The 26,643-nt window shown below is 58.4% G+C and overlaps 1 protein-coding gene across 6 annotated transcripts in view; it reads right to left on the reverse strand.

Annotated features, from left to right (window-relative positions):
* Window positions 1-26,643, reverse strand: part of NFATC1 (nuclear factor of activated T cells 1) — a 129,042-nt gene that overhangs the window by 38,414 nt on the left and 63,985 nt on the right. For 4 of the 6 annotated variants that reach the window (XM_055295806.2, XM_055295796.2, XM_063636230.1 and 1 more), the window contains 3 exons: window positions 24,224-24,279; window positions 17,758-17,890; window positions 3,359-4,048 (listed from right to left, as the gene is read on the reverse strand). In XM_055295806.2, coding sequence (XP_055151781.2) covers window positions 3,359-4,048; window positions 17,758-17,890; window positions 24,224-24,279 — 879 coding nt within the window. The remainder of the gene's footprint in view (window positions 1-3,358; window positions 4,049-17,757; window positions 17,891-24,223; window positions 24,280-26,643) is intronic. The other 2 variants (XM_055295824.2, XM_055295815.2) reach the window with 1 other exon arrangement.

Below are 26,643 nucleotides of genomic sequence, written 5' to 3' on the forward strand. Positions count from 1 at the left end.
CTGGAGCCTTAACTGCTGTGGTCCTGGCTGAGCATCGAGGGACCTCACAGGTGGAGATGAGATGGACATTACCTGCACACATTTGCCATGTCATAGGGAGGTGTCTGCAGAGGTATCTCAACCTCCATCCCAACCCTGACCCCCAAAGTGGCACCACCTAGCACCATATGCTAACCCCAACCAGCGCCATGTGCTAACCCCAACCAGCGCCATGTGCTAACCCCAAAAGCTTGTGTGTGGCTGGTCCCAGGTTAAGGAAACAGAATGAACACAGGACTCATAAATTGTGGCCAGAACAGCGTGCAGGGCTGGCACTCGGTGTCTGTGCTCAAGGTCCCAGGACCAGCCTTGGGCCTGATGAGACGTACACGGACGAGATGATTGTGGTCCGTGGGCTGGGGTGGTGGGAGGCTGGAGCCAGACTCCAAGGCTGTCTCTGCTCTGGCAACACAGAAACCCCTGGGTCTTTTGAACAGGATGTGACCCATTAGATCCGAGTTTGGGGAAGATCACCACGGCAATAGCGTGAGGAAAATGGGGAGAGAGGCCTCCTGGGAACTGAGCTCACTCTGCGGGGAGAGGTTGTCCTCAAGTGTCCCGATGGCAGCACTCTGGGAAATAAACTTTCTTAAAAGGGGTGTGAGTGACTACTTTACAGCTGGCGAATCCTGGGCTCCAGGGTCCCACCTGCTGTCAGGAGAGGCCCCAACGGGAACGTGGCATTGGGCATTCTCAGAGGAGCCGCAGGCCAGGCCCAGCCCCATGGCAGATGCACTCTGGCCTCAGCCCTTCCATGTGTCAGGGAGTCGTCCGTGCACCCCCCCCTCCCCTGGTCCCATCCCCTCCATGTCCACGCACGGTCAGACGGTCAGGCAGTCAGGCAGTCCAGGGCAGGGTCACACCCACACCCGTGCAGCTCGAACGTCCCCAGCCTGTGCACTCAGCGACACAACAGCCCACCCTCTGTGGCCCACCAGGCCCCAAGGCGAGGCCTGGCTCACTTAGCTTTGACCTCTAGGACCAAGGCCAGAGGGGCCCGGGCCACCTGGTGAGGCTTTGGCAGTGACGGGCTGGGTAGAGGGATGATCTCACCTGAGCACCACGCGGGTCGACAGTCCCCTGTCTGCTGTGTTGACGCAGAACACGTCCCAGCCCCCAGCACTCCCACTGCTCACCTGCCCCAAGTCCCACCCCGAACTCTACCCTCGCCATAAAGCCACACGTGGGCCCCAGGGCAGCAGAAACACGACCGGGGCCTGCTTCCCACCTGGACCTGCAGGGCACTCACTGCCCAATCGTGGGAGCCCAGGGCTGGTAGGTCACAGCTGGACAAGGCGTGGCAGGTGGGAAGAGAATTTCTCAGTATCTCCCAGCTGCCTTGGGACTACATGGTACTGCGTGAGACAAAGCAGGTGTGAGGGACTGGAGGCACGGACGTCAGCGTCCACCTCGCACGGGGGCTGGGGAGGAAGGCAGAGTCCATCTGTGCTCAGGAGACAGCAGAGCAGGGACACGGGCCCCACGCGGAGCTCCGGCTGGCCTCACGGGTGGACAAGGAGGACAGCAGGCAGGTCAGACAGAAAGAACTTCAGGACGACATCTGCACAGGACACGGAACACTGTCCTGGCCCCGCCCCACAGTCATCATGAACCTCTGGAGAGTGGCCGGGGCAGCCACGGGCCTCCAGTGTGTGGCTCCAAGGGACAGCCCCAGGGAGGCAGCAGCCTCCTGAGCTGACGGGACACACTCCCGCAAAAACACGATGAGGACTGCAGGCTCCATGGGACACGCTACCTCAAGCTCTCTCACACACACACACACACACACACACACACACACACACCAGGGCTGCAGGCTCCACAGGACACACTACCTCAAGCTCACACACACACACACACACACCAGGGCTGTGGGCTCCATGGGACACACTACCTCAAGCTCTCACACACACACACACACACACACCAGGGCTGTGGGCTCCATGGGACACACTACCTCAAGCTCACACACACACACACACACACACACACACCAGGGCTGTGGGCTCAAGAGCTTAATATTTTGGGGGCTAAAATACTTGCATGCATCCTCCTCAAAAAGCTTGTAGCCTTCAGTCAGGAAACAGCAGGAAGGCGTTTGGCGAGGCCTCACTCCCTTCCCAGCAGATGGGAAACTGAGCTCCCGATGCCCGGGAGTCCCTGCCCCCCCATCAGGAGGGGCTGATGCCGCCCCCACCCCAGAAGGCCGAGGCTCGCCTGGACCCCAGGCCACTGGGCAGGGAGTGGGCACTGGCTCTGGGTGTGCCTGCTGGAACCCGGGCCTGGGAAACGTCGTACACTTGGGAGGACTCACTGTGCCTCCGAGGAAATGAAGCCAGTTCCCACACAAACCATTCGAGCAGAAAACACGAGTGGAATCCCCTCTAACGCATGGTCAGCAGGGCCGCGGGCGCATCCCCGATCACGTCCCCGATCACAGCGCGCACACAAACCGCAGGGCCAGAAAACACGAGGTGAATCGCCCTGTAACGCGTGGTCAGCAGGGCTGCGGGTGCATCCCTGATCATAGAGCGACTGCAAGCAAGTCGGGCTGCGCCTTAAAACGTAAACACTTGACAAGAACACCACGGCGCCTTCAGTCACCACTCGACACAGAAAGGCCTGAGTGCTCAGGCTCCCCACATCACCCGCCTGGCTACAGACGTGGGGCCACTTCCTTCCCTAACAACCTCAGGTGTGCGGTGTTGGGTGCGTCTCCGCACTGTGCGAGCCCAGGGGCTGGACGGGGAAGACCCTGCACCTGGGCCTGAAGGCACAGTCTAGGGCCCCCGGTGTCACGGCTATCCTGCGAGCTCCTGGCAAGGCCGCCACGGCATTTAGATGTGTTTACAGAGCCGCACAGGGTAACGTGCTTGTCACCTCGGCTAGCTGTTGTCTACAAGCCATTCACGGGACTCAGGCGGCATCCACGATGCCCCGACCGTGGAGGCCGGTCCCTCTCCAAGTCTGGGCTTTGAGCCTGAGCTGCACGGCTCCATATTCAGCTGCAGAAGCAAACCTGGACACCAGTGTGAGCCTTAGACCCCGGGACAGGTCTCGCAGGAGGGTATGCAGCCCAGAACCTGCCAAGGACCCCACACTGCGATCACCAGAGCAGATCTCATGGCGAGCACCCCAGCTGGTGCTGACGCCATGGCACCACATGGGCACTTTATATCAGGAGGACGCACCCCACACCCAGCCTGGTGCCTCGGTGCACTTCCACACGTGCCACACATGCAGCACGCACACGGCCCCTCTGTGAGCTCACACCATGGCGCCAGGCTGGGCGCACATCTGCATGGCCGCGGGCACTCACCGTCATCCAGGTACAACTGGTCCAATTCTTCAGGCTCTCGCTTGACCGTTACAGGAATAGGGGCCAAATTAGGACTACCGTCCTCATGCGCCTCTGGCAGCAGCCGTGGCCGGGCGGTCGGAGACTCGTCCCTGCGGACCGTGGGCGGCGGGTGCTGCAGGCGGCCCGTGGCAGGCGGGCACGCTGGGCTGCAGGGCTGCAGGCAGGTCGGCTCTTGGGCGGCGGGCGGGAGTGGAGGAGAGGGGCTGCTGGGGCAGAGCGAGTGTTCGAGACCAGGGGGGCAGCTACTGCTCGGAGGCGCACTCACCTGCTGCGGCAGCAGGGCCGGGGGCGGCTGCCCGGGTGAGCCGGGGTGTGTGGCCACTGGCCTGGGCACGTCCTGGACGGCGGGGGCCTCTCCGGCTGGCTGCGGGAGTCCGAGGTGACAGTGGCCTGGGCTGGCGACGCCCTTGGTGTAGGCGGCGGGAGAAAGGTCGTGGAGCTTGGAGCTCGCACCGGGGGCCGCTGCCATCAGGGTGCTTCTCTGCGGACAGGGCGGGAAGCCGGCCACGAGGCAGGAGCCGGGGTCCGGGGGCATCGCGAGCTGCTGGCTGTAGTATGGTCTTGGGAGAGGACTTAACCCCTGGCTCACCGGTCCACAGGTTGGAGCAGGCTCATAATCATCAGTGGGTTCTGTTTTTATAATTGGAACTGTGAGAAGGAAAAAAAAATTACATAAACATGAGTTGTGGATGAGTATGATCAGGCAGGCTTGTGGCTGGGACGCCCTCCGCAAAACCAACAGGGCCCTGACTGGGTCCCTCTGTCTCCTGCCTGGTTCTCCCACCCCATTAAAAAAAAACGGCGTGAGTCATCGGCCGAGAGAGTCGCAGCTGGTTCTAATACTGGCGAGGACTATTTTCCTTGGAATCTCCTGCAGCACTAATGTGCTATAAAAGTCCACTTGCAAACTGCAGTGGGAGCCCTGGACCCAGGGGCCTGTGGATTTGTAGGAATCAAAGCGAAAGTTTCAACTTGGATGCACGACTGCATTTCTGCTGCCGACACTCAGTTTGATGAATGTCTGCACATTTGGTGAACTCGAACACACAACAAGACGGCTTTCAGGAGTCAGTAAAGATCCTACCGCAAAGGTGAATGACTGCTCCAGGAGAGAAGCCGTCCGTCACCACGAAAGAAAAACGCTGTCGCAGAGGCGGGACTGCCTTCACGGTGCTCCTGAGTCCCCTTCTAAAGGGATGGGCTGTGTGGAGGCCGTGACCGGGCAGCCTTGGACGGAACAGGGGGCTCCCGAGTTTCTAGAGCTTTCTCCCACCCAGCCCTCCCTAGAAGTCCAGGGCTTTGGGGAGGAGCCTACAGGTCGGGCGCCGGGTCCCCAAGGCTGCTCTGCCAGGACTGGGCCAGAGCCGACACCGGCTCCCGGCCCGCGCCCACCCCAGCCTTTGTGCCTGCTTCTGCGGGGGTGTCGGGAAGAAAACAGGCAGGGCGTGCAGTCAGCAGGAGCGGTGAGGCGGATCCCAGCCGGCATTCCTGCGGTTGCTGTTTTTCTGCTGGTCTCAGGCCTCTCGTGCTACTTAGAGGAGACATCAGACGCCTCAGTGGCTCTAAAGCTCTCGCAATGGCGCACGTAAATTCCTAACAGACACGTGGCGCCACTCTGAGCGAATGCTACGCAGACAGCAAGCTGTGAGCAGGTTTCCTCAGCCTGTTTTCTCCTCCCCATGGGCTGCACACTGGTGGGCTTTTGGCAGCAGGGTCGGCCACAGGGAGGAAAACTCCCCTCCCGTCGCCACCTGGGGGCCTATGCGTGGCCCCCAAAGCCGGCACACAGGCTCCCGGTGCAAACACTCACCGCCACAGAGGGCCTGGCAGCCTCCTGCAGTAAACAAAAGCATTTCCACAATTCGACAGAAAATATTTAGCCCCGGGCTTGAGCCCACATCCATGCAGCTGTTCCCCACCACGGCTGGGTGCCGAGGAGTCCACCAGCAGCTGCGAACGACGGAGACGGCGTTTTCCTGCAGCTCGCGATGCAGGAGCACCTATGCCACGTGCAGCCTCCCCTGCAGCCGCCCCCTGCCCCCCACACAGGTCCCAGTGATCGTGAGGGCAGGGGCGAGTCATCCGTGGTGGCCAAGCCACCTTCCCGCCACACTGGAGGCATCACAGGGACTAACCCGTATGGGCCATTCCCAGCTGTAGGATCTCACCAGCGTGAGTCCGGAGGAAGTGAACCAGAGCTTTCCACCCAGAGATTCTCAGTGGAGTTGCTGCATTTTGTTGCTTTTGTGCTGACTTTTCGAGTCCCTACTTTCATTCACTCATTCAAATCTTTCTATCATCCACCCTGCACACTGACTAGGGAGGCTGAGGTTTAAAGCATCTGCCCTGTACACTGAGTAGGGAGAGATCGAGGTTTAAAGCATCTGCCCTGTACACTGAGTAGGGAGAGATCGAGGTTTAAGGCGTCTGCCCTGTACACTGAGTAGGGAGAGATCGAGGTTTAAGGCGTCTGCCCTGCACACTGAGTAGGGAGGCTGAGGTTTTAGAGGGGGTGGGTGACCAGGAGGTGCTGATGTCCAGGAGGCAGGAAAAAAATCACGGGGCCATCGTGATTACAAGGCCTTCCCAGGACACAGCCTACAGCTCACTGACCAGGGCCCATAAAGCCACACTCTGCTGAGGGTCGTGCCAGGCCTTCGTGGGGCTCTGCACCCCAGGCGTCCCCAGCCTTTGGCCTGGGGCAAATCCAGCCACAGTGAACACAGGGAGTGCGGGCCAAGCTGTGAAGCTTGGAGGATGAGGCCAGCGGCTGCCTCTGCAGTGGTGCACCGGGCAGGGGGGAGGATGGGTGTGCTCCCCCAGCCTTGTGGGCCACCCCGCCCTATAAGTGCTGCCGAGGTCACGCTGGAATCACACCCCAGGAGCCAGGGGTCTGCAGCTCTCAGCCTGCGCGTTCTCCTTAGTTCGGGCTGAAGGAGGTGCACAAGCCCTGGCAGCGCTGGGTGGGGGGGTTCCTGAGGGGAGGACTCTGCCTCCAGCCACCTGAATGTGGCTGCCTCTGGGGCTGCCCTCTTCAGCTGAGGGTTCACGGATGGGGCAGAGCCCCAGGACTGCCTGTGCAAGTCAGGGGGCTGCGGAGGAGAAGGCGCCCTCACATTGACTGGGAAATCCTACCCGCCTCGCTTTACATTAGAAAGTCGAATATCTGGGCCCTGGGCTGCAACGCTTTTTTGAAGGGGTGGCGGGAGGCGGTGCCTGTGGAGGGTGGGGCTCTAACCACCGTCTGGAGACCACAGAGCTGGAGTCATTTTCATCCAGGGCACACAGGTTGGCCTCAAGCCATGGCACCCCCACCAGCTCTTCGGATGCAGCTGGGCCTCAGGAACTGCCCTTTCCTGCTGTTCCAGCTTCAAGCATGTGGTAAATCCAGAAATGACGAGTCCATGACAAAGCCAGACGATGGGGAGCCCCAGAGGCAGGACCTAGCCAGTGGTCTCCGTGAACTCAGGCCTGCGCCTTTGAGAGGTGCAGGGGTCACCGGAAACAGGCCCAGACGTGGGAGTGAGACGCCGGTGGGCACCCACATCTCTCCCGCTCAGAAGACGCTGGTGTCCCGAATGGCCAAGCCTCCGTTCTAATTAGGCTGGTAATTTTCAGAGTTTATGATCTTAAGCAAAAGCACATGGCTGGAAGGTTAAATTAATACCCTGTTGGGATCCTCTCTCCGTTGCATGGGATTTTCAGCCAGGGCCCAGAAACATGGCCAGGCACGGGGGCCAGTGCGCCTCTTCTGTGAAGTGTCCCCCGAGCGCTTTAAAAACTCTCACCCACCAGCTCTGCCGGACACTAAAGGCCCCGTGCACAGCTGTCCTGTAAATCAGCCACCCCATGGGCCAAGGCCGGTGATGCCAGAGAGCCGTTGGGGCTGGGGCAACCGGGTGGCGTCTGCTGCTGCTGGCTGGAGAACACCAAGAACACAGCGCAGACACTGCCCGTTTAAAACCGCAGTGGCGCCGGCATTAACCCCCACATCTCTCCAGCCACTTGGATTCTTCCTGGGGAAATCCTGACCTAGGATCGTGGTGGCGAGCGGCACACGGCGCTGGGACACACGACCCACCCCCCCAGGATGCTGACGGCCGGCAGTGGCATCGGGATGCACGGGCTGCTTGCCCTGCAGGTTCGGAGCAGGCCCAGCACTGATGTGTCCACCACTCCCAGGGGCAAGCAGAAGGCCGAGTGGACGCTTCGCTGGAACCCCACCAGGTTGGCAGCTCCTGTCCCCCACCACCCACAAGCAGGCGCTCCCTCTCTTTCTGAAGCCCGAGGCTGTAGCAACAGGCTCCGCTCAGGAATAAAGTCGTGTGCCTGCCCGCTGCTCCTCTCCCGCCCAGAGCTATTTGCAGGGAGCTGGAGGCAGCGACTTGAAGCCTGGGATCACCGCATGTGCCCTGCCCACGACGGCATCTTGTGAGTCTGGAGAGCCAGTCCAGGTCCCTTGGCCCAGAGCTGGCAGCATGAGCTGCGGGTGTGGTCACCGTGCTTGGAAGGTGGCCCGGGCTGACCCTGCAAGTGCGGGCCTGTTCCTGCCGCGGTGCCCCTCCATGGGCTGGGGTCTCCCTGGGCTGGGTCTCCACGAGGCTCCTCCCAGCCTTGCGCATGAAGGCCGGCTCAAGTCTGGGGTTGGCCGGATGGTTTCTCAGCCCTGGCAAAGGCATCTTGTGCCATCCCAGCTGCTCCGAGGCTGCCTCCCACTGGGACCGGGCCTTCCCCAGGCGACTGCCCCATCTCCCTGTCCTTGCCCCAAGGAGCACCGCTGCGAAGCACAGCCAGGGACAAAGGGTCGTGGCTGGCAGGGACCGGTGAGGCACCTGGCACCCACGGGGGACGTTTCGGGATGGCCCCGCCTGACCCGCTGGCCTATGAGGATGCAGTGGGAGGTTCTCTGCTAAGTCACGTCCTGGAGAGCTGCAGCCTTCCCAATATAGAGAGAAGCTGGAAAGTGCAAACTCACCTTCACAAGCAAAGGAAAGCCACACGGCTGCTTCCACATCCCAGCATCTAAGAAGCTTAAACGCATGAACATACTGCACCTGGGCTTGGCCTAAACTGTGCTTTTTATGTGGGTTTCAGAGAAGACGGATGCCTGCTCTGTATATCAGAGCCTCGTAAGATGCATCCTGTCAGTGAGGAAGTGAGCGAGCGTCTGCACGAGAGCCTGGGAGTCTCGCCCGTGGAGGGAGCCGCACAGGCCCAGTTCATGCTGAGAGCACGTGTTCCGGGCTCACCCTGCGCCAGGTGGCCTCTGGCTGCCTCCTGATGATATCAGCCACGCGGGGCTGGGGTGGAGGTGGCGAACGGATGGGCTCAGGAAAAGGGCAGCTCATTTTCAGGCTAAGCAATGGTGCACCAGAAACACCAATCACTTGAGGGTGAGTTTATGAAACTCGTTACAAAGAGCAGAGTGTGGAAGGCGAGTGCTGGCCTCAGGGCCGGCTGGCTTTACAAAGCATGTTCCCACAGAGCAGGCTGGCTGCGGTGTCCATGGCAGTCCCATTGTCCATGGTGGCAGCCCCAGTGTCCACAGCAGCCCCATCATCCACGGGGACTGTCTGTGGAGGCGGCGCGCAGCGGTCAGCGGCATGCAGAGCTGACAGGTAAACCGTCCCCACAGACCCGGGCCTCACACTTGTGTCCTCTGTGGAAAGCACGGAGGGCCTGAACCGTGCCTGGTGCTGTTCTGGGGCCCAGCTTCTCCCTGATGCCGCTGCAGAGAGTCTGCCTCGGTAGCAGTGGTGTTGGGAGCTGAGTCCTGGAGGGCGGCTTCCGCCCCAGGTGAGCACGACGTTTCCAGGCCCCATGCAGGTGCCAATTCTGGCCACAGACGTAGGCAGTGAGCTGGGCAAGCCTCTCCCCTAGGACCTGCCCTCCCAAAGCCCCTGCCACGGCCATCGTCAGCCAAAGAGCGTTCGGCACAATCCTGGCCTCTCTTAAAGAACCCCCAAGCCTGGAAAATGGGCTGCCATCCCTACACGGCAACAGGAGCCAGGACGTGAGTGGGCTTCACCAGCCGCAGCCCCTCGAACGGTTCCTGTTCTAAAGCCCCAGCCGGGTCTATGCAGTCCCAGGGCAGGCAGAGCCCCTCACCCAGGGCGGACCTGGGGGCTCCTCACAGCTCTTAATGGCCCCGACCACATCCTTCTCCCAACGTAGTCCCCTCGGCTGCCTTGGTGTGGCCTGGCTCCCGGGGGACAGCTGGGGTCTTCAGGGCCCCCTTCTGCTATAAGACAGAGGTGACAAGATCTGAGAATGAAAATCGGCACGAGCGACACGGCGGCAGGCACGAGCCTGCCCCATCCGTTGGCTTCCTGTGTGGTTGGTGCCCGGCAGCTCCTGGCTCCTCAGGGGCTCTGTCTGCAGCACATGCAGCCACCTGGCGGGGGGTGGGGGGCCTGGGGGCAAGAACGGGGACCTGGGGATGGGCAGGCAGGGGGGCAGGGGGCAGGCCCAGCCCTGTGGCTTTAGACAAGTGGGGTCACTGCTATGGACGGAATCGTGTCCCCTCAACCTCATGTTGAAGCCCTAACCCCCGTCCGCGTGACTCTACTTGAGAATGGTGTTTGCAGGAGGTAACTGGGGGTTAAACAATGTCATCAGGGTGGGGCCCTGATCCAACGGGACTGCCGTCCCACAAGGAGGAAGAGACAAATCGCCTGTCCTGCCACGTGAGGATATGGCAGGATTTTGGCTATCTGCAACTTGGAACGGTCCTCACCAGAACCCGACCAGCCCCAACCTCAGACTTCCAGCCCCCAGAGCTGTGAGAAATGAATGTCTGTTGTTTATAAGGTGCCTGGCCGGTGGTGCTCCACTGTGGAAGCCCCAAAGGCTGAGACAGTGCCCTGGACCCCCTTCTTCCGCCAACAGTAACATCTGGTCCCCAGGTGGCGTCGGGGGCGGGGAGATCTAGCGCCAAGCTGCCTGCAGGCTGCAGGTGCCGTGCACAGCAAGGAATGATCCCAGGACAGTTCACTTCTCCCCCAGGCCCGCATTTTTATGCAACCTCGTGTTGAGCTTGAATTACTCTACCAGGTACACGCTACAGTACTGGACAAAGGGGGTTTTGTTCAAAGTCTAAACCCCTGGAAAACAAAGATCAGATTGTCTTCTGTTTGCTGTACGACAAGAGTCCAAGTTTTGCCATCAACATAAACAACCAGGAATGACACCTCCGGGGCATGACTTTTCTCAAACAATGAAAGAAAACAGCGGATAGAGCTGCCTTCTCACGGTCCCTCGAGGCTGAGAGGGCATCATTTCTCCATGTTCAGAGCCAAGATCAGTTTCCAGAGCAGGTGAGGGAACCACAGCCCACCAGGGGGTGAATCTGCACCAACCAGGCACCGCCTGATGTGGGAGACAGACAAGGGTCCTTCCGAACTCCATCCGCCGTTGGGAATTCGTGCTCTCTCCCCACTCTTCACTGGCGTTCCTGCTGAAGCGCATTCCAAGGTTTCCAGGAAGGCACGATCTTCTGGAGTCACAACCACGTGAGTCCGGTGAGTACTCCAACCACGCATGCCACAGACCTCCAGGCTGAAACCGCAGCTCTGTGGTGGCTGACAACCGTGGCTAACCCCGGCGATGTGTCCAGGACGGACCCAAGTGCTTTTATTCATGATCTCACTTTGCCCCCACACCCATCCTGTGTGTCCGTGGGGGTGAGAGAATTCCCTCTCCCTCAGGTTTATCACATTGACCCCGATCAACATCGGTGGAGGGCCTCCTACACATACAGAAGTGTGAAAACAGGCACAGAGCTCAGCTACTTGATGGGGGTCTCAGGTGGCAGCGACGGAGCCAGGATGGCACGGCGGTGCAGGGAAACGCGAGGGGAAGCGCGAGGGGGGCGTCAGGCTGTGGGATGCCCATGGCCACAGCTGCTCCAGGGCACGGTGAGGCGGGATCTGTTGCCCAGTTAGGCTGATGACAGAGGATGCTCCCACAGACCACACAAGCCAAAACACATCAGTCGACTTTCGCCAATCCTCACCTGGGCTGCCCGCCGTGTTCTGTGGGGCACGTGACTCACGCTCCCAGGCAGCTGTGGAACCAGGCATTGCCATTCCGGCTGGAGCCACGGTGGGGCGGCAGCATGGCCAACGCCGGCCGGGAGCGGCTCCACGTGGACAGGCGGATCCCTCCCAGGTGCGCGGCCAGCATCGCCAAGCTCAGGGCGCTCCTCTTGCCCCACGCATGTCCCAGAGCGCAGGCTTCCTGGCGCCCAGCCTCCCCACTGACTCACACCTCCTGGTTTGTTTTTGGTGGCCCGTGGCCCTTAGATTTCTCAACAAGCCCCTTCCCACCCTCTCATCCCGTCTCAGGCTCCTGGCCCCACCCGCATTCTGGAGCCGGACTCGCCCAGCCCCAGGTGCACCCGTTGGATGCTGAGCCCCGTGGCTCTTTCACAGCAGTCTGGATCCCGACGCTGGTTCCCTAATTTATTTTTCTCATCTCTGATTTCTGCAGGAGCAATTTTCCACCCCAAATCCCTCCCGCTTTAAAACAGGCTCTGAGGACACGCACGGCCTGAGTGTCGGGTGGCTAGGGCGCCTGGCGTCTTGCTGGGGGTGGTTTTTGCGAGCACATCTCCGGCCTCCCTTTCAATTGGAGCCCTTCTTCTGACGTATGGGGAGGTCTCCTGGGAGGCCTGGTGGGGCCAGCACCCTACAGCACGTGAGAGAGAATTCCCTTCCCTCAGGTTTACAACGTCGACAGTGAGGATGAGAACACGCTTCCCTCACTTGCTGTCTGAAGAGCGAGGCAACCGACAAAAACTGAAATTTAATAAAAGCTGCCTCCCCCAGATGGTTGTGGGGCTTTCAGTAGAACAGGGATGAGGGGCCCCCAGGCCGCTGTTCACAGGTGGGGCCCGCTCAGCTCCAACCCTAGAAGCACTCGGCAGCTGGGCTCCCAGAATTCTCACCCCTGTGGCGACCTGGAGCGCGGTGCAGGCCACGCTGTGGGCTGGAAATGTCAGCGTCATTCGCTGTGTTTGAAATCAAGTGGGACTTCTAAGCTGGGGCAGAGCTGGGCTGAGACATCAGTGTGGGGTCCCAGCTCGAGCCCCACAAGCTGCAGAAAGGGGAGGCTACCCTGGTTCCTGCGCAGGACAGGGCACGGAGTGTGGGTCGTCTGCATTTTAGGCCCTTGGAGGGCACACAAGGGGTGCCAGGAGAATCTCTGCTTTGAGAACCCGTGACCAGGCCCTGGTGCATCACGGCGCCCACAGCCAACACATGGCAAGTCTCTCAAGGCTGAAACCTGGAGCACCGCGAGGCCGGGGCTGACCTGATGTTGTCGGGAGCTGGCAGGCAGCCGCCACAGTGGCAGGATCAGATGAGGGAACGCGGGAGCCATGCCTGGGTGTCTGAGGTGGGCAGGTTCACTCTGCAGTGAGAGCCGAGCTCAGGCCCAGCCCCAGGGTGCCTCCAAGTGTGTGGGGTGAGGGGAGAGGAGGGGAAGAGGCTACAGTTGTTCGAGGCCCACCCAGGCTGTGCTTTTGGCCAATGGCGGTGAAAGGGCGATTTGGGGCCGCCGAGCATCTGCAGAGACTTCACAAACTTCACTGTCTCAGGATCAAGCTTTACGTGCAGTGGACTTGGACAAAGTGAGCTGGAAAGTCCAGGGAAAAGGCAGAATGGCAAACCCCTGGGAAGGGGAGGCTGCTGGGCTGAGCAGAAGGGCATGGAGGTCGGGCGGCAGCCCAGGACTGCTTGTCTGCAACCAGGTGGATCCCTTGCGGGGTGCTCCGAGCCCCTCGGCTCACATAGCCCCAGCTGAGCTTACTGAGGGCCTGGGCCACGCCATCTGGAGGGGGCTTCCTAGAGGGGCCGGTTCTGCTGCCTGGGAAGCACCAGCGGAGACAAGCCCCCAGCTGTCGACCCTGGGCGGTGGACCTCAGTTTCACAGCCGCCCCCGCCCCACGGCTCACACCCTGAGCAGCTCTCTCCCATGACGATCTCTGGGGTGGACCCAAGGCCACAGGACCCCGGCTCCCTCTGTACCAACACCTCTCCGATGCCACGGTTACTGCTGGATTTAATAATCCATTGCAAACAGGGAAGTAATGGAATCTATTCCCCTTTCTACCCCTTGAGGCAGAAACAGATTCTCAGGCCTAGGTCATCATTGCAGGGCCAGCAGAGGGGCTGATTAGTACCGGGGGAGGCAAGCACGTCTTCCCTTCTTCGTGACGTTTGAGTCTCCAGCTGGCTCCTGTCTGGGCTCGGGGCCCACGCCCACCCCCGGTGAGGGACCCCCAGATCCCGAGGCAGATCTGTTCTGACGCCTTCGCAACCTAGACGTCACGTTCTGTGGTCAAAGCTGTTTCTGTCCCTGGGTCATCACAGCAGCCACTCCCTGTCACGGGATGACCCTCAGCTGGACCGCGTGTCCCGAGGAAGGGGGCTCTGGCCACGAAAGGGACCCCCACAGAGGCAGGGCTGGCTGTGTGTTCCCACGGGGACCTAGGGCCGGGAGCAGCTTCTCCTGGGCACTGATGGGGGAAGAGCTCCTTGTCCCCAGCTCAGGAGCCCTGGAAGCGTTTCCAGGTAACCGACTAAAACGACTTCAGACAAAAAGACCTGGCATTTGTCATGTTTTATTTTCTCGCTTAAAAAAATGCTGACTTTGGTAGGTAATTTTGAGTTTGTAACTTGGTTTTCTTTCTCCAAAGTGCCCGTGGCCCGCCACGGGACAAATACCCAGCCCTGCCTGCTTGTATCTGGGGGCACAAGTGCACCCCTCACGCAAGCTCCAGGCCACGCGGACGCCGCCTTCTAACCAGACCTGGGCAGGGTCCCTGCGTTCCGGGTTCGCCTCTCTCCACCTTTAATGCTGACCTGCCGGAATAACCTCTCGGAACTGCCAACCTTCCTGGCACCAGATCATCCCTCAGCCCTCCTAGCGCGCCTTCCGGGAGATTAAATTCAGGCGCAGTTAAACAAAAACAGTGACAGACAAGCCGCTCAGGAAGCCTCTCTGTGGACGTGTGTGTTCCAAACAGTGACAAACTGCTCAAGAAGCCTCTCTATGGACACGTGTGTTCCAGCCTCTTTAACTGCAGACAACGTTTTCACTTTACTCACCGGGCAGCAAGCCGGGATGTCAGGAGGGGCGGCCGGCAGGATGCCCCGAGGACTATGCCTGCTCCGTTCATGGGGCTCATACATTCTGCTGGGAACTTCTCCCCTTGTAATGCCTGCCCCCAGCAGGGAGGGTGAAGGGAACTCTCCCTCTGGGCCCCATCACAGACCATCAGCCAAAGGCGTCAGCCCCACCCAAGCCCAGGGGCCCCCTGCACTCAGATGCCTGATTCCAGAGGCTGAGCTTTGGGTCAGCCTTCTGACCCGACCTTCTGACGAAAGGAGAGACTCGAGGCCCCCTGAAGACGCGAGGCGGGGCTGGGACAGGGGCTGTGGACTGAGCTCATCTTCAGCAGAGTCATCAGAGGACGCCTTCGGCGCTGAGGTGAGGAGTGCAGGCGGCTGGTGGCCAAGGCGTGTCCCCAACCCGCCCCCCACAAGCACCAGACACCTCGGGCACCTGGATTCCCAATGCCTAGAGCTCTTGGAGGGGCCTCCATGTGCTGCCTGTGGGGACGGCAATTTTGAAAGAAACCCTAAAATGAGACTTGACTTTACAAACGTGTACGTGAAATGAATTCCACAGCTGGAGTTTAAGTGGTTTCACTGTTGTCATCCTGTGCATGTCAACAGTACATTTCACCACCCTAGGAGTCCGCCCCTCACTGACGTGACCCCCGGGCGTGCAGACCCGAAGCTCATTGGCACAGAGGAAACCTAGACTGCTAACGATCCCATGACGACGGCGTAGAAAAGGGAAAAAGCCAAGAGCAGCTTTGAATCAGGCCGGTGCTTGCTAACCAGCTGTCTTCTACCCACACCCACCCGTCCTGCCTCCACCTCCACCTCCACGGTCTGTGGAAGGAGAGCTGACAACTATCTCTCGGACCACGTGGCAGAAGCCTTCTGAGCTGGACCCCAAGACACAGATGCACAGCACGGAGGATGCAGGTCCTGGAGTGGCCTCGGCGTCCTCAGACCCAGCCGGGGTTGCAGAGGCAGAAGTGCAGCGGGAACGAGGGACGGAACACGGATACCTGCGTGCTGGTTTCCATTCGTTCATTTATTTATTTAAGAACCACACTGACAGTGGCCTCGAGGTAGGCATAGTGTCAACAGTGAGAATCTCGCCCTGCGGCAGCCTGGGGGCTCTGCCTGAGGGGCTCACAGTCTGGTGCAGGTTACGGTCACAGCCCCCAGGACCAGGTGGGGTGATAGGGAGCCAGGGAGCCCTGGGGGCTGGTAGGGCCTGGTCAGTGTGCTTGTGGGGACCTGGCATGGTCACCCAGGGACCATGGTGCTATGTCCAGGAGAGAAGAGACGACGGAGGCAAAGAGAGGGAGGACGGGTGAAGGCTGGTGCCCAGGGCGAGCCTGGGGAACCCGGCCTGCGTTGAGCCATGCTGGGGCAGATGTGGGGTGGAGGGTGCAGCCAGGACACTGGGCAGGGGCTCCAGGAGAGACGTCCACACCGGGCACGGAGCTGAGAGGGGAGCTGGGGCCGACCGAGGCAGGAGTGCAGCTGGTAGGACAGGACGGCCGGCTGCCGGGTGGGGTGTGGACTGGATGGCCGGCTGCCGGGTGGGGTGTGGACTGGAGGTAGCAGGAGCGGCTCAGCCCCACCGGCTTCATGCTTGGCCGTGGTCCTGGGGGCCTCCACCTCCCGCCTGTGAAGGGCAGGTACGCTCCCCGCACGCCCCTTCTGCCTCTGAGATGTGTGATCTGTGCTAAACTCAGTGCTGCTCAAACCCACGGTGGGGACTGCTACGTGCCGAGCAAATAAGAAAAAAATTAATGCACGGCTCTGGAAAGCACCCTTCTCTATGAGGCCTAGGTTTTCTTTAAAACATTCAATTTCTGGTCAACCATGCTTGAAGTTTAATTAGGACACAATCATTATATTTTCAGAAAAAGATGAAATATTTTCTTCTGTAAGATATATTGTACTTTGTTCCAAGAATGGATTGGGCTCACTAAGTGTGGGCGGCACAGACCACGTAAACCCCAGGGGGTCACAGAGCATGAGGCCCTCCCCACAATCCTGGGGGTCCCAGAGCATGAGGCTCTTCCCCACAAGGGCTGGGCTGGGGGCTGCACGTCACCCCTACAGCTCTGTCTCACAGACACTCTCAGGATACAGCGACTTTACAGCAAAACCCCATTTTCCACATCTTGAGAGGCATTTCTACAGCTTGCCTGATAAAACAGGGAGTCCCAACAGTTTGGTGTGAACATGGGGATTCAAGGGCTTTCTTAGGATCTGATCTATTACAAATGCTGTTTACATTCAGAGAAAATGGAAACCTTCAAAAACACACTGACTTCACTAAGACAACGCGGCTCCTTTTGCAATTAGTTCCCAGTGTGTAATTTCCCTCTCAGATGATAGGAATCTCTGCAGTTTTTAGAAAAAAAGCAATATAAAAAGATTGTTGATGTTAGTTAAGCTTACCCAAAATACAGTAAAATTCAGGATGACAGCTAACTCTGTCCTCTCCGAGCTGGGGGGAGTGGCCTATACCCACAAAGGAAGCCCGAGATGGCGTGGGGGACGCCTTTCTCTTCTACTGGTTCAGGGACTGAAAACACAAACTCGACGGTATTTTCTTTAAGAAAACACCCTAAAGGTTAAAAAGATAAGATTTTTTTTTTTTTTTATGAGTGAAAAGGAGCCATTCCCACGGCGGGTAAGGGGCGGGCAGGTTGAGGAGAAGGTGCCCCAGCCTGGATGCCCGTGGTCCCAGGAGATGAAGTTATCCCTGGAGAAGTATCTCGCGGACGTCTGCCCAGCACAAAACTCGTTCACCGTCCTTAAAAACCACATCAGGACTATAGGCTTAAAAGCAAAGTTTATTCCTAAAGGTGCCTGCAAAATAGCTATACCTATTTGCCTTTTCACCTTAAGCAGCTTTAGGGTGCAAATGCACACCAGGACCCCCTCAGTTTTTTGGAGCAGAAAAGCCATGTTTTCCCCTTGGCTGTTATACATTCGCAAGAAGCAAAATAACCGCGACTATCTGAGTATGCAACCCCCGACCCCCACCCCCGACAGGGATCAAGGAAAATGCATCTGAAACGTCCCTTTTCCTTTCCTTTTCGGGGCATCGATGACTCGGTCTCACTAACGGGACATCACACAGTTAAACGTGCAACACGCCACGCTGCTTTACGGCGACGTCGTTTCTGCGTCTTTAGAAAAAGCACCCCACACGCTCATGTTCACGGCTTACGGTTAGAAAGATGGCGTTACCGTTGGCGGGAAGGTAGGTGAAACGCTGGTACTGGCTTCGCTTTCTCTTCCCGTTGCAGACGTAGAAGCTGACGTGAACGGGGCTGGTTATCCTCTGATTCCGAAATGGCGGGATCTCAACCACCAGAGAATTCTAGAGGAGAAGGGCACACAGGAGGCACAATTAGCACCGGGCAGGTGACGGCTGCTGCGCCACGGCGGCCACACAGCAACCCAGCGTTTCCACGGCGGCCACACAGCCACCCTGCATTTCCATGGCGGCGCAGGGCTACTGTGACGGTAAACTCCCGACCGGCCACCTGGGCAGTCCAGAAGCAGCCGATGACAGCCCTGGACGCTCTGCGCCAACTGCACACGCGTGTGGACATGCACACTCACAGGGAAGGGGCTGCCCTTGGCTTCTTGCACACCTAGGAGCCAAGAGGCTTCCTCAGAGCAGACAAAACCAACCTGAGACTGAAATCTTGTCAATATGGGGAAAGAAGCCAGGAAAAGAGAAGCTGTAAACAGAACTGGGACCGGGTGTCTGAGGGTGGAAGTTGACCGGGGCCACCTGGGCAAGGGGCCTGGTGGGGACACAAAAGGCTCTGCCTGCTCCGATGCCAAAGGGTTGGTGACCTTCAGAAGATGACCCAAGGCCCCGCCGCCAGCCGCGGTGTGATGGAAGTGCTCGGTGGCCCAGCACCTGCTCAGGTGACTGCAGTGAAACCTGGAGGAGCAGGTGCTTCCTGGAGACGCGGTCTCTGGGGAGGGCCTGTGTTTGTCACATTTGACGATGGCCGAGGCCCTCAGTCAGACCCCAAATTCACTCCAACTGAGGAAGAGAGGCAGGCCCTGACCCCCGCAGACCCCGGGGTGGGAACAGCCAAGGGCAAGGAGGCACAGACAGCAGAGGGCGGCGTGTGGAGGCTGCCGTTACCTTTTCATGTTTTTAATATGAGAACCAGGAGCATGTTTACAAAACTCATGCTCTTTCAAGCATACACATGAAACACAAGCCATGGGGTGTGTGGCGCTGTTTGCAGAGGTTGGGGCTGGGTGGGGGGCTGGGACATGGAGATCCCGACCGCGTGCTCAGGCCCCAGCATTATTCGGGGCCCTAATGACCCTAAATGACTGGGGTGATGCAGGCATCCCTGCCGAGGGCAGCACTTGGTATCTGGGGAGAGGGTTGGCAGGAGTCGCATCTATAAAGTTTCATTTTTATAATCGTATGACTTAGTTTAACAAGGAGGAGAAAAATCCATTGTATTACTTCTTTTGTTAAAATAATTAATTATAGCTCAGCACCTAACTTATTAGCCAAATTGATTGAATCATGTTAACAATGAAATCTTAAGAGTGTTAAAGACAGAAAACTGAAGATAACTTCAGGTCCAGGTTCTTTCATTTACAAATAATGAAACAGCTGAGGCCCAGACACCAATGCAGAGGGGCCATGCCCTTCCCGCACCCCTCCCCCAACCCACCAACCGGGCCCTGTGCCCGGGGGCCACACTTTCTCCTGGCAGCAGGTCTGTGTTGTTTAATTAACTGCAGTTCATTGGGAAGAAGCAGAAGCCATGGCACATGAGCGTCTTCCTGCCTTTGCCTTGCATCAGAGCTGCCCTAGGAGAGCTGAAGCTGCCGCTGGAGGGGCCATGAGTGCTGTCAGTGTGCGGGGCCTGGGCTGCCCCCAGAGCACTGTGGGTCTGGGCTTCGCCCGGCCTGGCCATCTCCTGGGCTGACCCAGGAAGCTCTGGCCACCCAGAGCCTGTCTCGGCGTTTGTACGGGGGATAAAGAGATGCTTCCTCCAAAGCTGTTTTCTGAATTCAGCAGTGCTCAGGGCAGCTGCGATGGAGTCGGCAGCTACACCAGGAGGGTCTTTAGAGCAGAAATAGCTGAGGGAAGAGACAAGAAGGAAACGTCTCACGGAAGCCGAGACTGAAATAATAACAGGCCGGGAGGTACTCACAGGCAGCAGCGAGAGGAGTGGGGAAGCGGGGACCCCATGGGACAGGCTGGGGTGGAGGCGGGGACCCTGTGGGACAGGCTGGATGGGTGGAGGCGGGGACCTCATGGGGCAGGCTGGATGGGCAGAGGCGGGGACCCTGTGGGCCAGGCTGGCTGGGCAGAGGCAGGGACCCCGTAAGGCAGGCTGGGTGGAGGCAGGGACCCCGTGAGGCAGGCTGGGTGGAGGCGGGGACCCCGTGAGGCAGGCTGGATGGGCGGAGGCGGGACCCTTTGGGGCAGGCTGGACGGTGCATGACCGTTTTCCTAGGTCCTACCTGACTGGAAGGGCCTGTGTTGATGTGGGCACAGGCCAACCCACTTCAACTCTCTAAATAGACAAATTATATGACAAAAATACTATCTCCGTGGGAGCACTGCCACTTAAATACACAGAGAAGGAAGTGATAAAGAAGAAACACGGAAGAACAGGAAGGGAGAGGGAAACTCGTCCATACCGGAAAAAACACGGGCTCCAAACGGCACCAGCACCTACGCAACCTGCTTTAAACTCCACTGTTGAGATGAAGCTCATACACTTACTTATAGAAAGTACAAAAACCATAGACACAGCACATCCCATTTTGTTTACAAAATATGCACAGGCGGGCACGGTGGTTCACACCTGTCATCCCAGCACTTTGGGAGGCCCAGGCGGGAGGACTGCTTGAGCCCAGGAGTTCAGGACCAGCCCGGGCAACACTGCGAGGCCCCATCTCTACAAAAATTTAAAACTTAGCTGGGCAGGATAGGGCACACCTGTGTCCCCAGCTACTGGCGAGGCTGAGGCATGAGAATTGCTTCAGCCCAGGAGGTGGAGGCTGCAGTGAGCTGCGATCAAGCCACTGGACTCCAGCCTGGATGACAGAGCAAGACCCTGTCTCAAAAAAAAAAAAAAAAAAAAAAAAAAAATATATATATATATATATATATATATACACACACACACACACACATACACACACAGAGAAACACATATATACACAATATATGTGTGAACATACACACACACAGCAGCAAATGGAGCAGGACGCATGCCCAATGCCAGCAGTGGTTATGTCTAAGTTGGTGAGACTACGCTAGGTTTTATTTCCTTTTTTATATGTCCAAATGTCCACGATGAGTATGAAGTTCCTTTATGATGAGAAAAAATATGTATTAAAGCAAACTCCATTTAAGAGATTAAAAATGAAACAGTAGGCCAGGCACGGTGGCTCACGCCTGTAATCCCAGCACTTTGGGAGGCCGAGGTGATCACCTGCAGTCAGGAGTTCAAGACCAGCCTGGACAACATGGTGAAACCCCGTCTCTACTAAAAAAAAAAATACAAAAACATTAGCCAGGCATAGTGGCTGGTGCCTTAAGTCCTAGATACTCGGGAGACTGAGGCATGAGAATCGGTTGAACCTGGGAGGCGGAGGCTGCAATGAGCTGAGATCGAGCCACTGTACTCCAATCTGGGTGACAGAGCGAGACTGTCTCAAAAAAACAAAAAACAAACAAACAAAAAAAACAACCAGTAAACTTGAAGTACATAATTTTTCACATGTGCTCTTAAGTTTCTTTTAAAACATACAGCTGTTAAGCTTCCTTCGAAATATGCCAGTGTCAAAAGTAAAACAGAAAATCACAGAGAATGTGGATGTCGTCTTGGCTGGGATTGTTTTCAATGAGGAAAGGCTCACGGCTCCTCCTGGCTGCTCTCCCTGCCTAGGGGGACAGGGCAGGCCAGCGGCTGGGCAGACCAGCTCCGGCATCGCGCATCCCCCATCCTGCGTCCCCCATCCTGCGTGCATGTGCGGGGCTGTTGAAGCCTGTGGAGACCCCGACAGAGCCAGGACTAGGGAAGGTGGGCAGCATGAGGCCAGGCACCAGGGTACACTGCCCGCAGGCAGAGGGACGGAGAGCCAGATGTCAGTGTACTCAGCACAGATGCACAGCAGAGCAAGGGCAGCCCAGTGGGGAGGAATGAATCAGACACCCGGTGGGTGGGGAGGCCTGGCAATGACCCCATGAACAAAGGCTACCAGCCCCCTGGGCAGTTGCAAACACCCGGCCAGCGGGGAGCCACAGACCTTCTGGGCACAGGAAATGGCCATGGGGAGGAGAGGCCAGTATGGACACGGGAACGGGCTACAGAGAGGAGAGGCCGGTATGGACACGGGAACGGGCTGCGAGGAGGGGAGGCCGGTATGGACATGGGAACGGGCTGCGGGGAGGAGAGGCCGGTATGGACACGGGAACGGGCTGCGGGGAGGAGAGGCCGGTATGGACACGGGAACGGGCTGCGGGGAGGAGAGGCCGGTATGGACACGGGAACGGGCTGCGGGGAGGAGAGGCCGGTATGGACACGGGAACGGGCTGCGGGGAGGAGAGGCCGGTATGGACACGGGAACGGGCTGCGGGGAGGAGAGGCCGGTATCGACACGGGAACGGGCTGCGGGGAGGAGAGGCCGGTACAGCAGCTCCGGCTGCCTCTGCCTGTGGCCGGCCGTTCCCAGGACCCTTCTGAGCACCCTGACTTGCTGGTTCTGCAGACAACGAGCCGTGTAGGCCGGGACTCCTTCCTTCCTCTGAATGCCGGCCTGCCCTGGGGCCTCCAGCTTTCCTTGAGGGGCTTCTCAGGTGAAGGCAAGAAAAGCGACAGCATTGAACTGGAGCCCTGTGAGTGCTGGGAGCTTCAGGGCAGGCCTGAGCACCACTGAATGTGCAGGTGAGCTCACTTCACCCAGGGCCAGGCAGGAACCTTTTCCATCTGATAACCACTTTGAAAAGGTTCTGGGAAGGGGATGGGTCCTTGGGGGAAGGGCACCGAAGTCACAGGGTGGAAGACGCTGCTTTCTGACAGAGCCGCCTCTCGGGACAGGGAGTGAAGGTGCCAGCACCACTCTCCGTGGAGGCCACCAACCATCCCACCAACATGAGACGACCTCAAGACCCCACCTCCCCACCCGGTGTCCTGTCCACCTGCCTCCAGCCGCCCGAGATGGGCTCTTCCCTGAGGTTTCTGAACGGATCAGCTTCCACCTGCACACTGAGTGGGTACACAAGACCTCCCCGACCCACAGGGACACACACTGCTGAGCTCAGAAGCACGTTCATGTCTTCAAAACTCCCTTGTGAGCCATGTGGCATCTTATGTTGGCCTAGAGATTTCTACTGCTTTTATAGGACTGAAAAGAACACTCAAAAAATCCAATGTAGGGATCAATCCAACTGTATCGATAATAAGTAAACATGAGTCCGGGCACGGTGGCTCACGCCTGTAATCCCAGCACTTTGGGAGGCCGAGGCGGGCGGATCACCTGAGGTTGGGAGTCCGAGACCTGCCTGGCCAACATGGCAAAACCCCGTCTCTACTAAAATTACAGAATTAGCTGGGCGTGATGGTGCATGCCTGTAATCCCAGCTACTCGGGAGGTGGAGGTTGCAGTGAGCCGAGATCACGCCACTGCACTCCAAACTGGGCAACAAGAGTGAAACTGTTTCAAAAAACAAAAAAAAACAAACAAAACCAAACACCTAAAAATCAATGGTCTCCATGTGCCAAATACAAGACAGCGTCAGAGAGGATCCAAGACTCCACCCAAGAAGACGTTGCCTCCAAGAAACCACTTTAAACATGAGCACATGGATCACAAGCACAGGGATGGGAGAGACGCACGCAGCAGCCGGCGCCGCGCAGGAGATGTGGAGCAGCTACAGCCATCCAGACAAAAGGTCATCTCCAATCTGAGGATGGTCATTATTCTCAAGCACCCACCGCATGCACGCGGTGCCAGGGAAGCTGTGACAGGTGACTGGGGGTGCTGGAAACGGCCCAGTGACAACAGAAGCGTGACCTGGCCATGCGTCTGCCATGACCCCGCACACGTGCACCGCCCACTAACAGGCTGTGGCCAGTCGCGAGTCCGGGAGCCACGCCCAGGCTCTTGTGCCTGGGACACTATCACAGGGGAGGTTGGCGCGATCGGCGGCCTCGGAGGACGGGGTGAGGAGTCCCTGCTGGGGATGCCGCAGAGCCCTGCCCTCGGTGCTGCGAGCAGGTCTGGGTAGGTGCTGGCCACCCCCCGGGAACTCAGCACATCACTGACTCCCAGGGGCCCACTCTGTGCCAGGTGACCGTGACAGCAAGGGGACAGCAAAGGGCGGGAGGGTCCGTGTGAGACGACCTTCCCTGGGCTGTCTCAGCACCAGGGTGTGTGAGGTGGCCCTCGGCCTGTCCAGCACCGTCCCTGGCCGCCAGAGCTCTGACGTGACCCTGACACATTGGGTGACAGCACACGGTGCTTTGGCAAGTACCTGGTGATCCTGTTTGTTACTGGTTCTGTTACTCTATGCATTATTTTTGTTTCATTTTAACAAACAAGAACCCCAGCTTCCCGAGGCCCTGGGGACCCGCAGTGGCTCCAGCAGACCCCAGCCTCCCAAGCCCTGGGAACTCGCAGTGGCTCCAGCCGCGCCAAAGGCACTCACCGGCTTGCACAGGTCACGGTCGGTTTTCGCTTCCATCTCCCAGACGTGGTGGCCATCTGGAAGAAAGGAGCAGGAAACGTCTGTGACTTTGTGTGGTGGGGAGCCCCCTCCCCAGACACCCCCACGTGATCCAGACCCAGGGCCCTGAGCCAGGAGGGTGCCTTGTTCCAGGAGACTCACGTAGGCCCATCCCAGGGCTTTTGTCGAGGGCAGCACCTCAGGAGCCACGTGCCCTGGCAGGGCCCCACGCTCAACGCCAAAGTTGCCCTGGGAGCCTGGGGAAGCTGAGGACAGGCAGCTCAGGGCTTGTCCTGACCCTGGCCCGGGGTGGGAGGGACTAAAGGGCAGGGGCATCCTCAGGAATCCGTCCTGGCCCTGCATCTGCTGGCCTCTCACAACCTCAGGATGGGTCACGGGAGGGTCTCCATGGCCTCGCCCTCTCCAGGGAGAGCAGGTGAGGGGGAGCAGGTACCCCATCCGCAGAGCATGTGCAGGGCGTCTGTGTGTGGACCTGGGGCCCGGCTTTGCAGTCCCCAGCCCAGCCTCCCAGGGATGCAGGAGGTCTAAGAGTGGTGATGGGGGCCGGGGGCTCCACACCGGGGTGCGATGCCTGCTCGTGCTGGGGGCTGCTCTGGTGGATGAGGGCCTGGCCGCCGGCCCTGCCTCTGCGCAAAGGAACCACTGGGTAAATGAGAAGAGCCTTCCTCTGACAACTTCTTGCCCATCAGGAGACAGAAATGCAAAACATGAGGTATTTTTAGCCTTTCCCCAGTGGCCATTTGCATGTTTTTAAAAAATAAAAAGGCTCCCAGAGGTGCAGTGAAAGGACGCGTTGTTCTCTCTGCTCCACGCCTGGCAGAGTGGGGGCTCCAGGCGCACACGGACCAAGGTGGCCCCACCACAGCCTGGGTGTGTGCACGACCTGGCCCCTCAGATGGGCTGCATTTGGGGAATTATTTCGAATTAACAGATGTCAATCTCCTACAGAGTCTCTTCCTGTCTTTTATCTTCTCCAAAATAAAGTCTGTTCCCAAGATGAACAGTTACAGGTATACACACTTAAGTTTATCCTTATGCTCTGTCTCCAAAGAAGAAAATGTGTGTCTGTTACAAACCCTCAATTACTGATAAATCAGACAAAATCTCCTTTTTCTCTGTTACAGTGCCGGGCTGCTGCCTGGGTGGAGGGTGGAGAGGAAATGTGAGTCACACAGGACCCCAGAGCCGCCCAGCTGAGCCCTGGCCACGCTGGCCCGGGAGGCCCGAGGTCCAATTACCCACGCAAATTACCCACCCGATGAACCCACTCCATAGAGCCTGGCATCCATCTCTCCTCTAGGAAAAAATAAAGGAAACTAAAAAATACACTCAGGTGCGCTTGAAGGCAAGCAAGTCCTCCAGGCCCTGGAAAGCTCAGGAGCTGGGAAGAAAAGGCGTTTTCACTCCAGCACAGGTGCTGGTGCCAGTGGATTCCCAGAAGCCCCCCACCCAGACGCACCGCTCAGCAGCCCCTCCACCCCACTTCATAAAAATCCAAATCACTCGTGTGTAACTAAGTCTTCTGGTTGTTTGGCACCTTTTAAAAATGACTTTTGAAGTTTTCTTATGACAAAGCCCATCTTTGGGGTAAGGCCCCGTCCACACCCCACAAAAGGCTGTGATCCTCTGAAGCTCCTGGGCACAACAGGCTACAGTTTGCTCTCTGCCCAGCCCGAGAAGCTGAGAGTCACAGCTTCAGCTTCCCTAGGAATTTCCCTGAGGCTGTGTAGGCCTTTGTTGCCGGCAAGGGGAGGGAGGTTCAGTGACTGTGCTGAGCAGGAGGGACACTGAGGCGCAGGCAGGGCTAGGACGTCGCATTTAACGACACTCCGAGGGGACACCATTTTTGCAGCCGAGGCCAACACAGCCTATTCCTCTCTTTATGTTCCAAGAAGGGAGAGGGACTCCAGCCGTCTCCCCCTCGGCCTCCTCCAGGTGGCTGTCCCGCAGTGGTGAGTCCATGAAAAGCAAATGGAACGATGGCATGGAGGCGTCTTTTTCCTCCCGTGCCTCGTGGGCCTGAAGGGAACCATCTTTGCTGGAGCAGCCCCAAGGGGAGCCACGTCTGAGTGTCCAGCCAGGCCCAGCTCAGCACCTGCCATGGAGCAGCCTCCACCGCACACCTGGGAGCGCCTGCACCCAGCAATTCCTGCGCAGGTGGGAGCAGATACGCTTAGACTTCCCCTAAAAGTGTGGGGAACCAACAAACATCCCTGCCGTCCTCAAAGACCCCGGCTGAGCCAGCGCCTGTGGCCTTCCCTCTCGGAGGCGGGGCCTCTCCCCATGGTCTCCAACGTCTGTGGCCGTTTCACAGTCGACCAGGGTAAGGGTGAGGGCAGGCTTTCTGTTTCTGCTTAAGGATCATAAAGTAATTGTTGTTC

Source organism: Symphalangus syndactylus, chromosome 1, assembly GCF_028878055.3.
Source record: "Symphalangus syndactylus isolate Jambi chromosome 1, NHGRI_mSymSyn1-v2.1_pri, whole genome shotgun sequence".
NCBI classification, from domain to species: Eukaryota; Metazoa; Chordata; class Mammalia; order Primates; family Hylobatidae; genus Symphalangus; species Symphalangus syndactylus.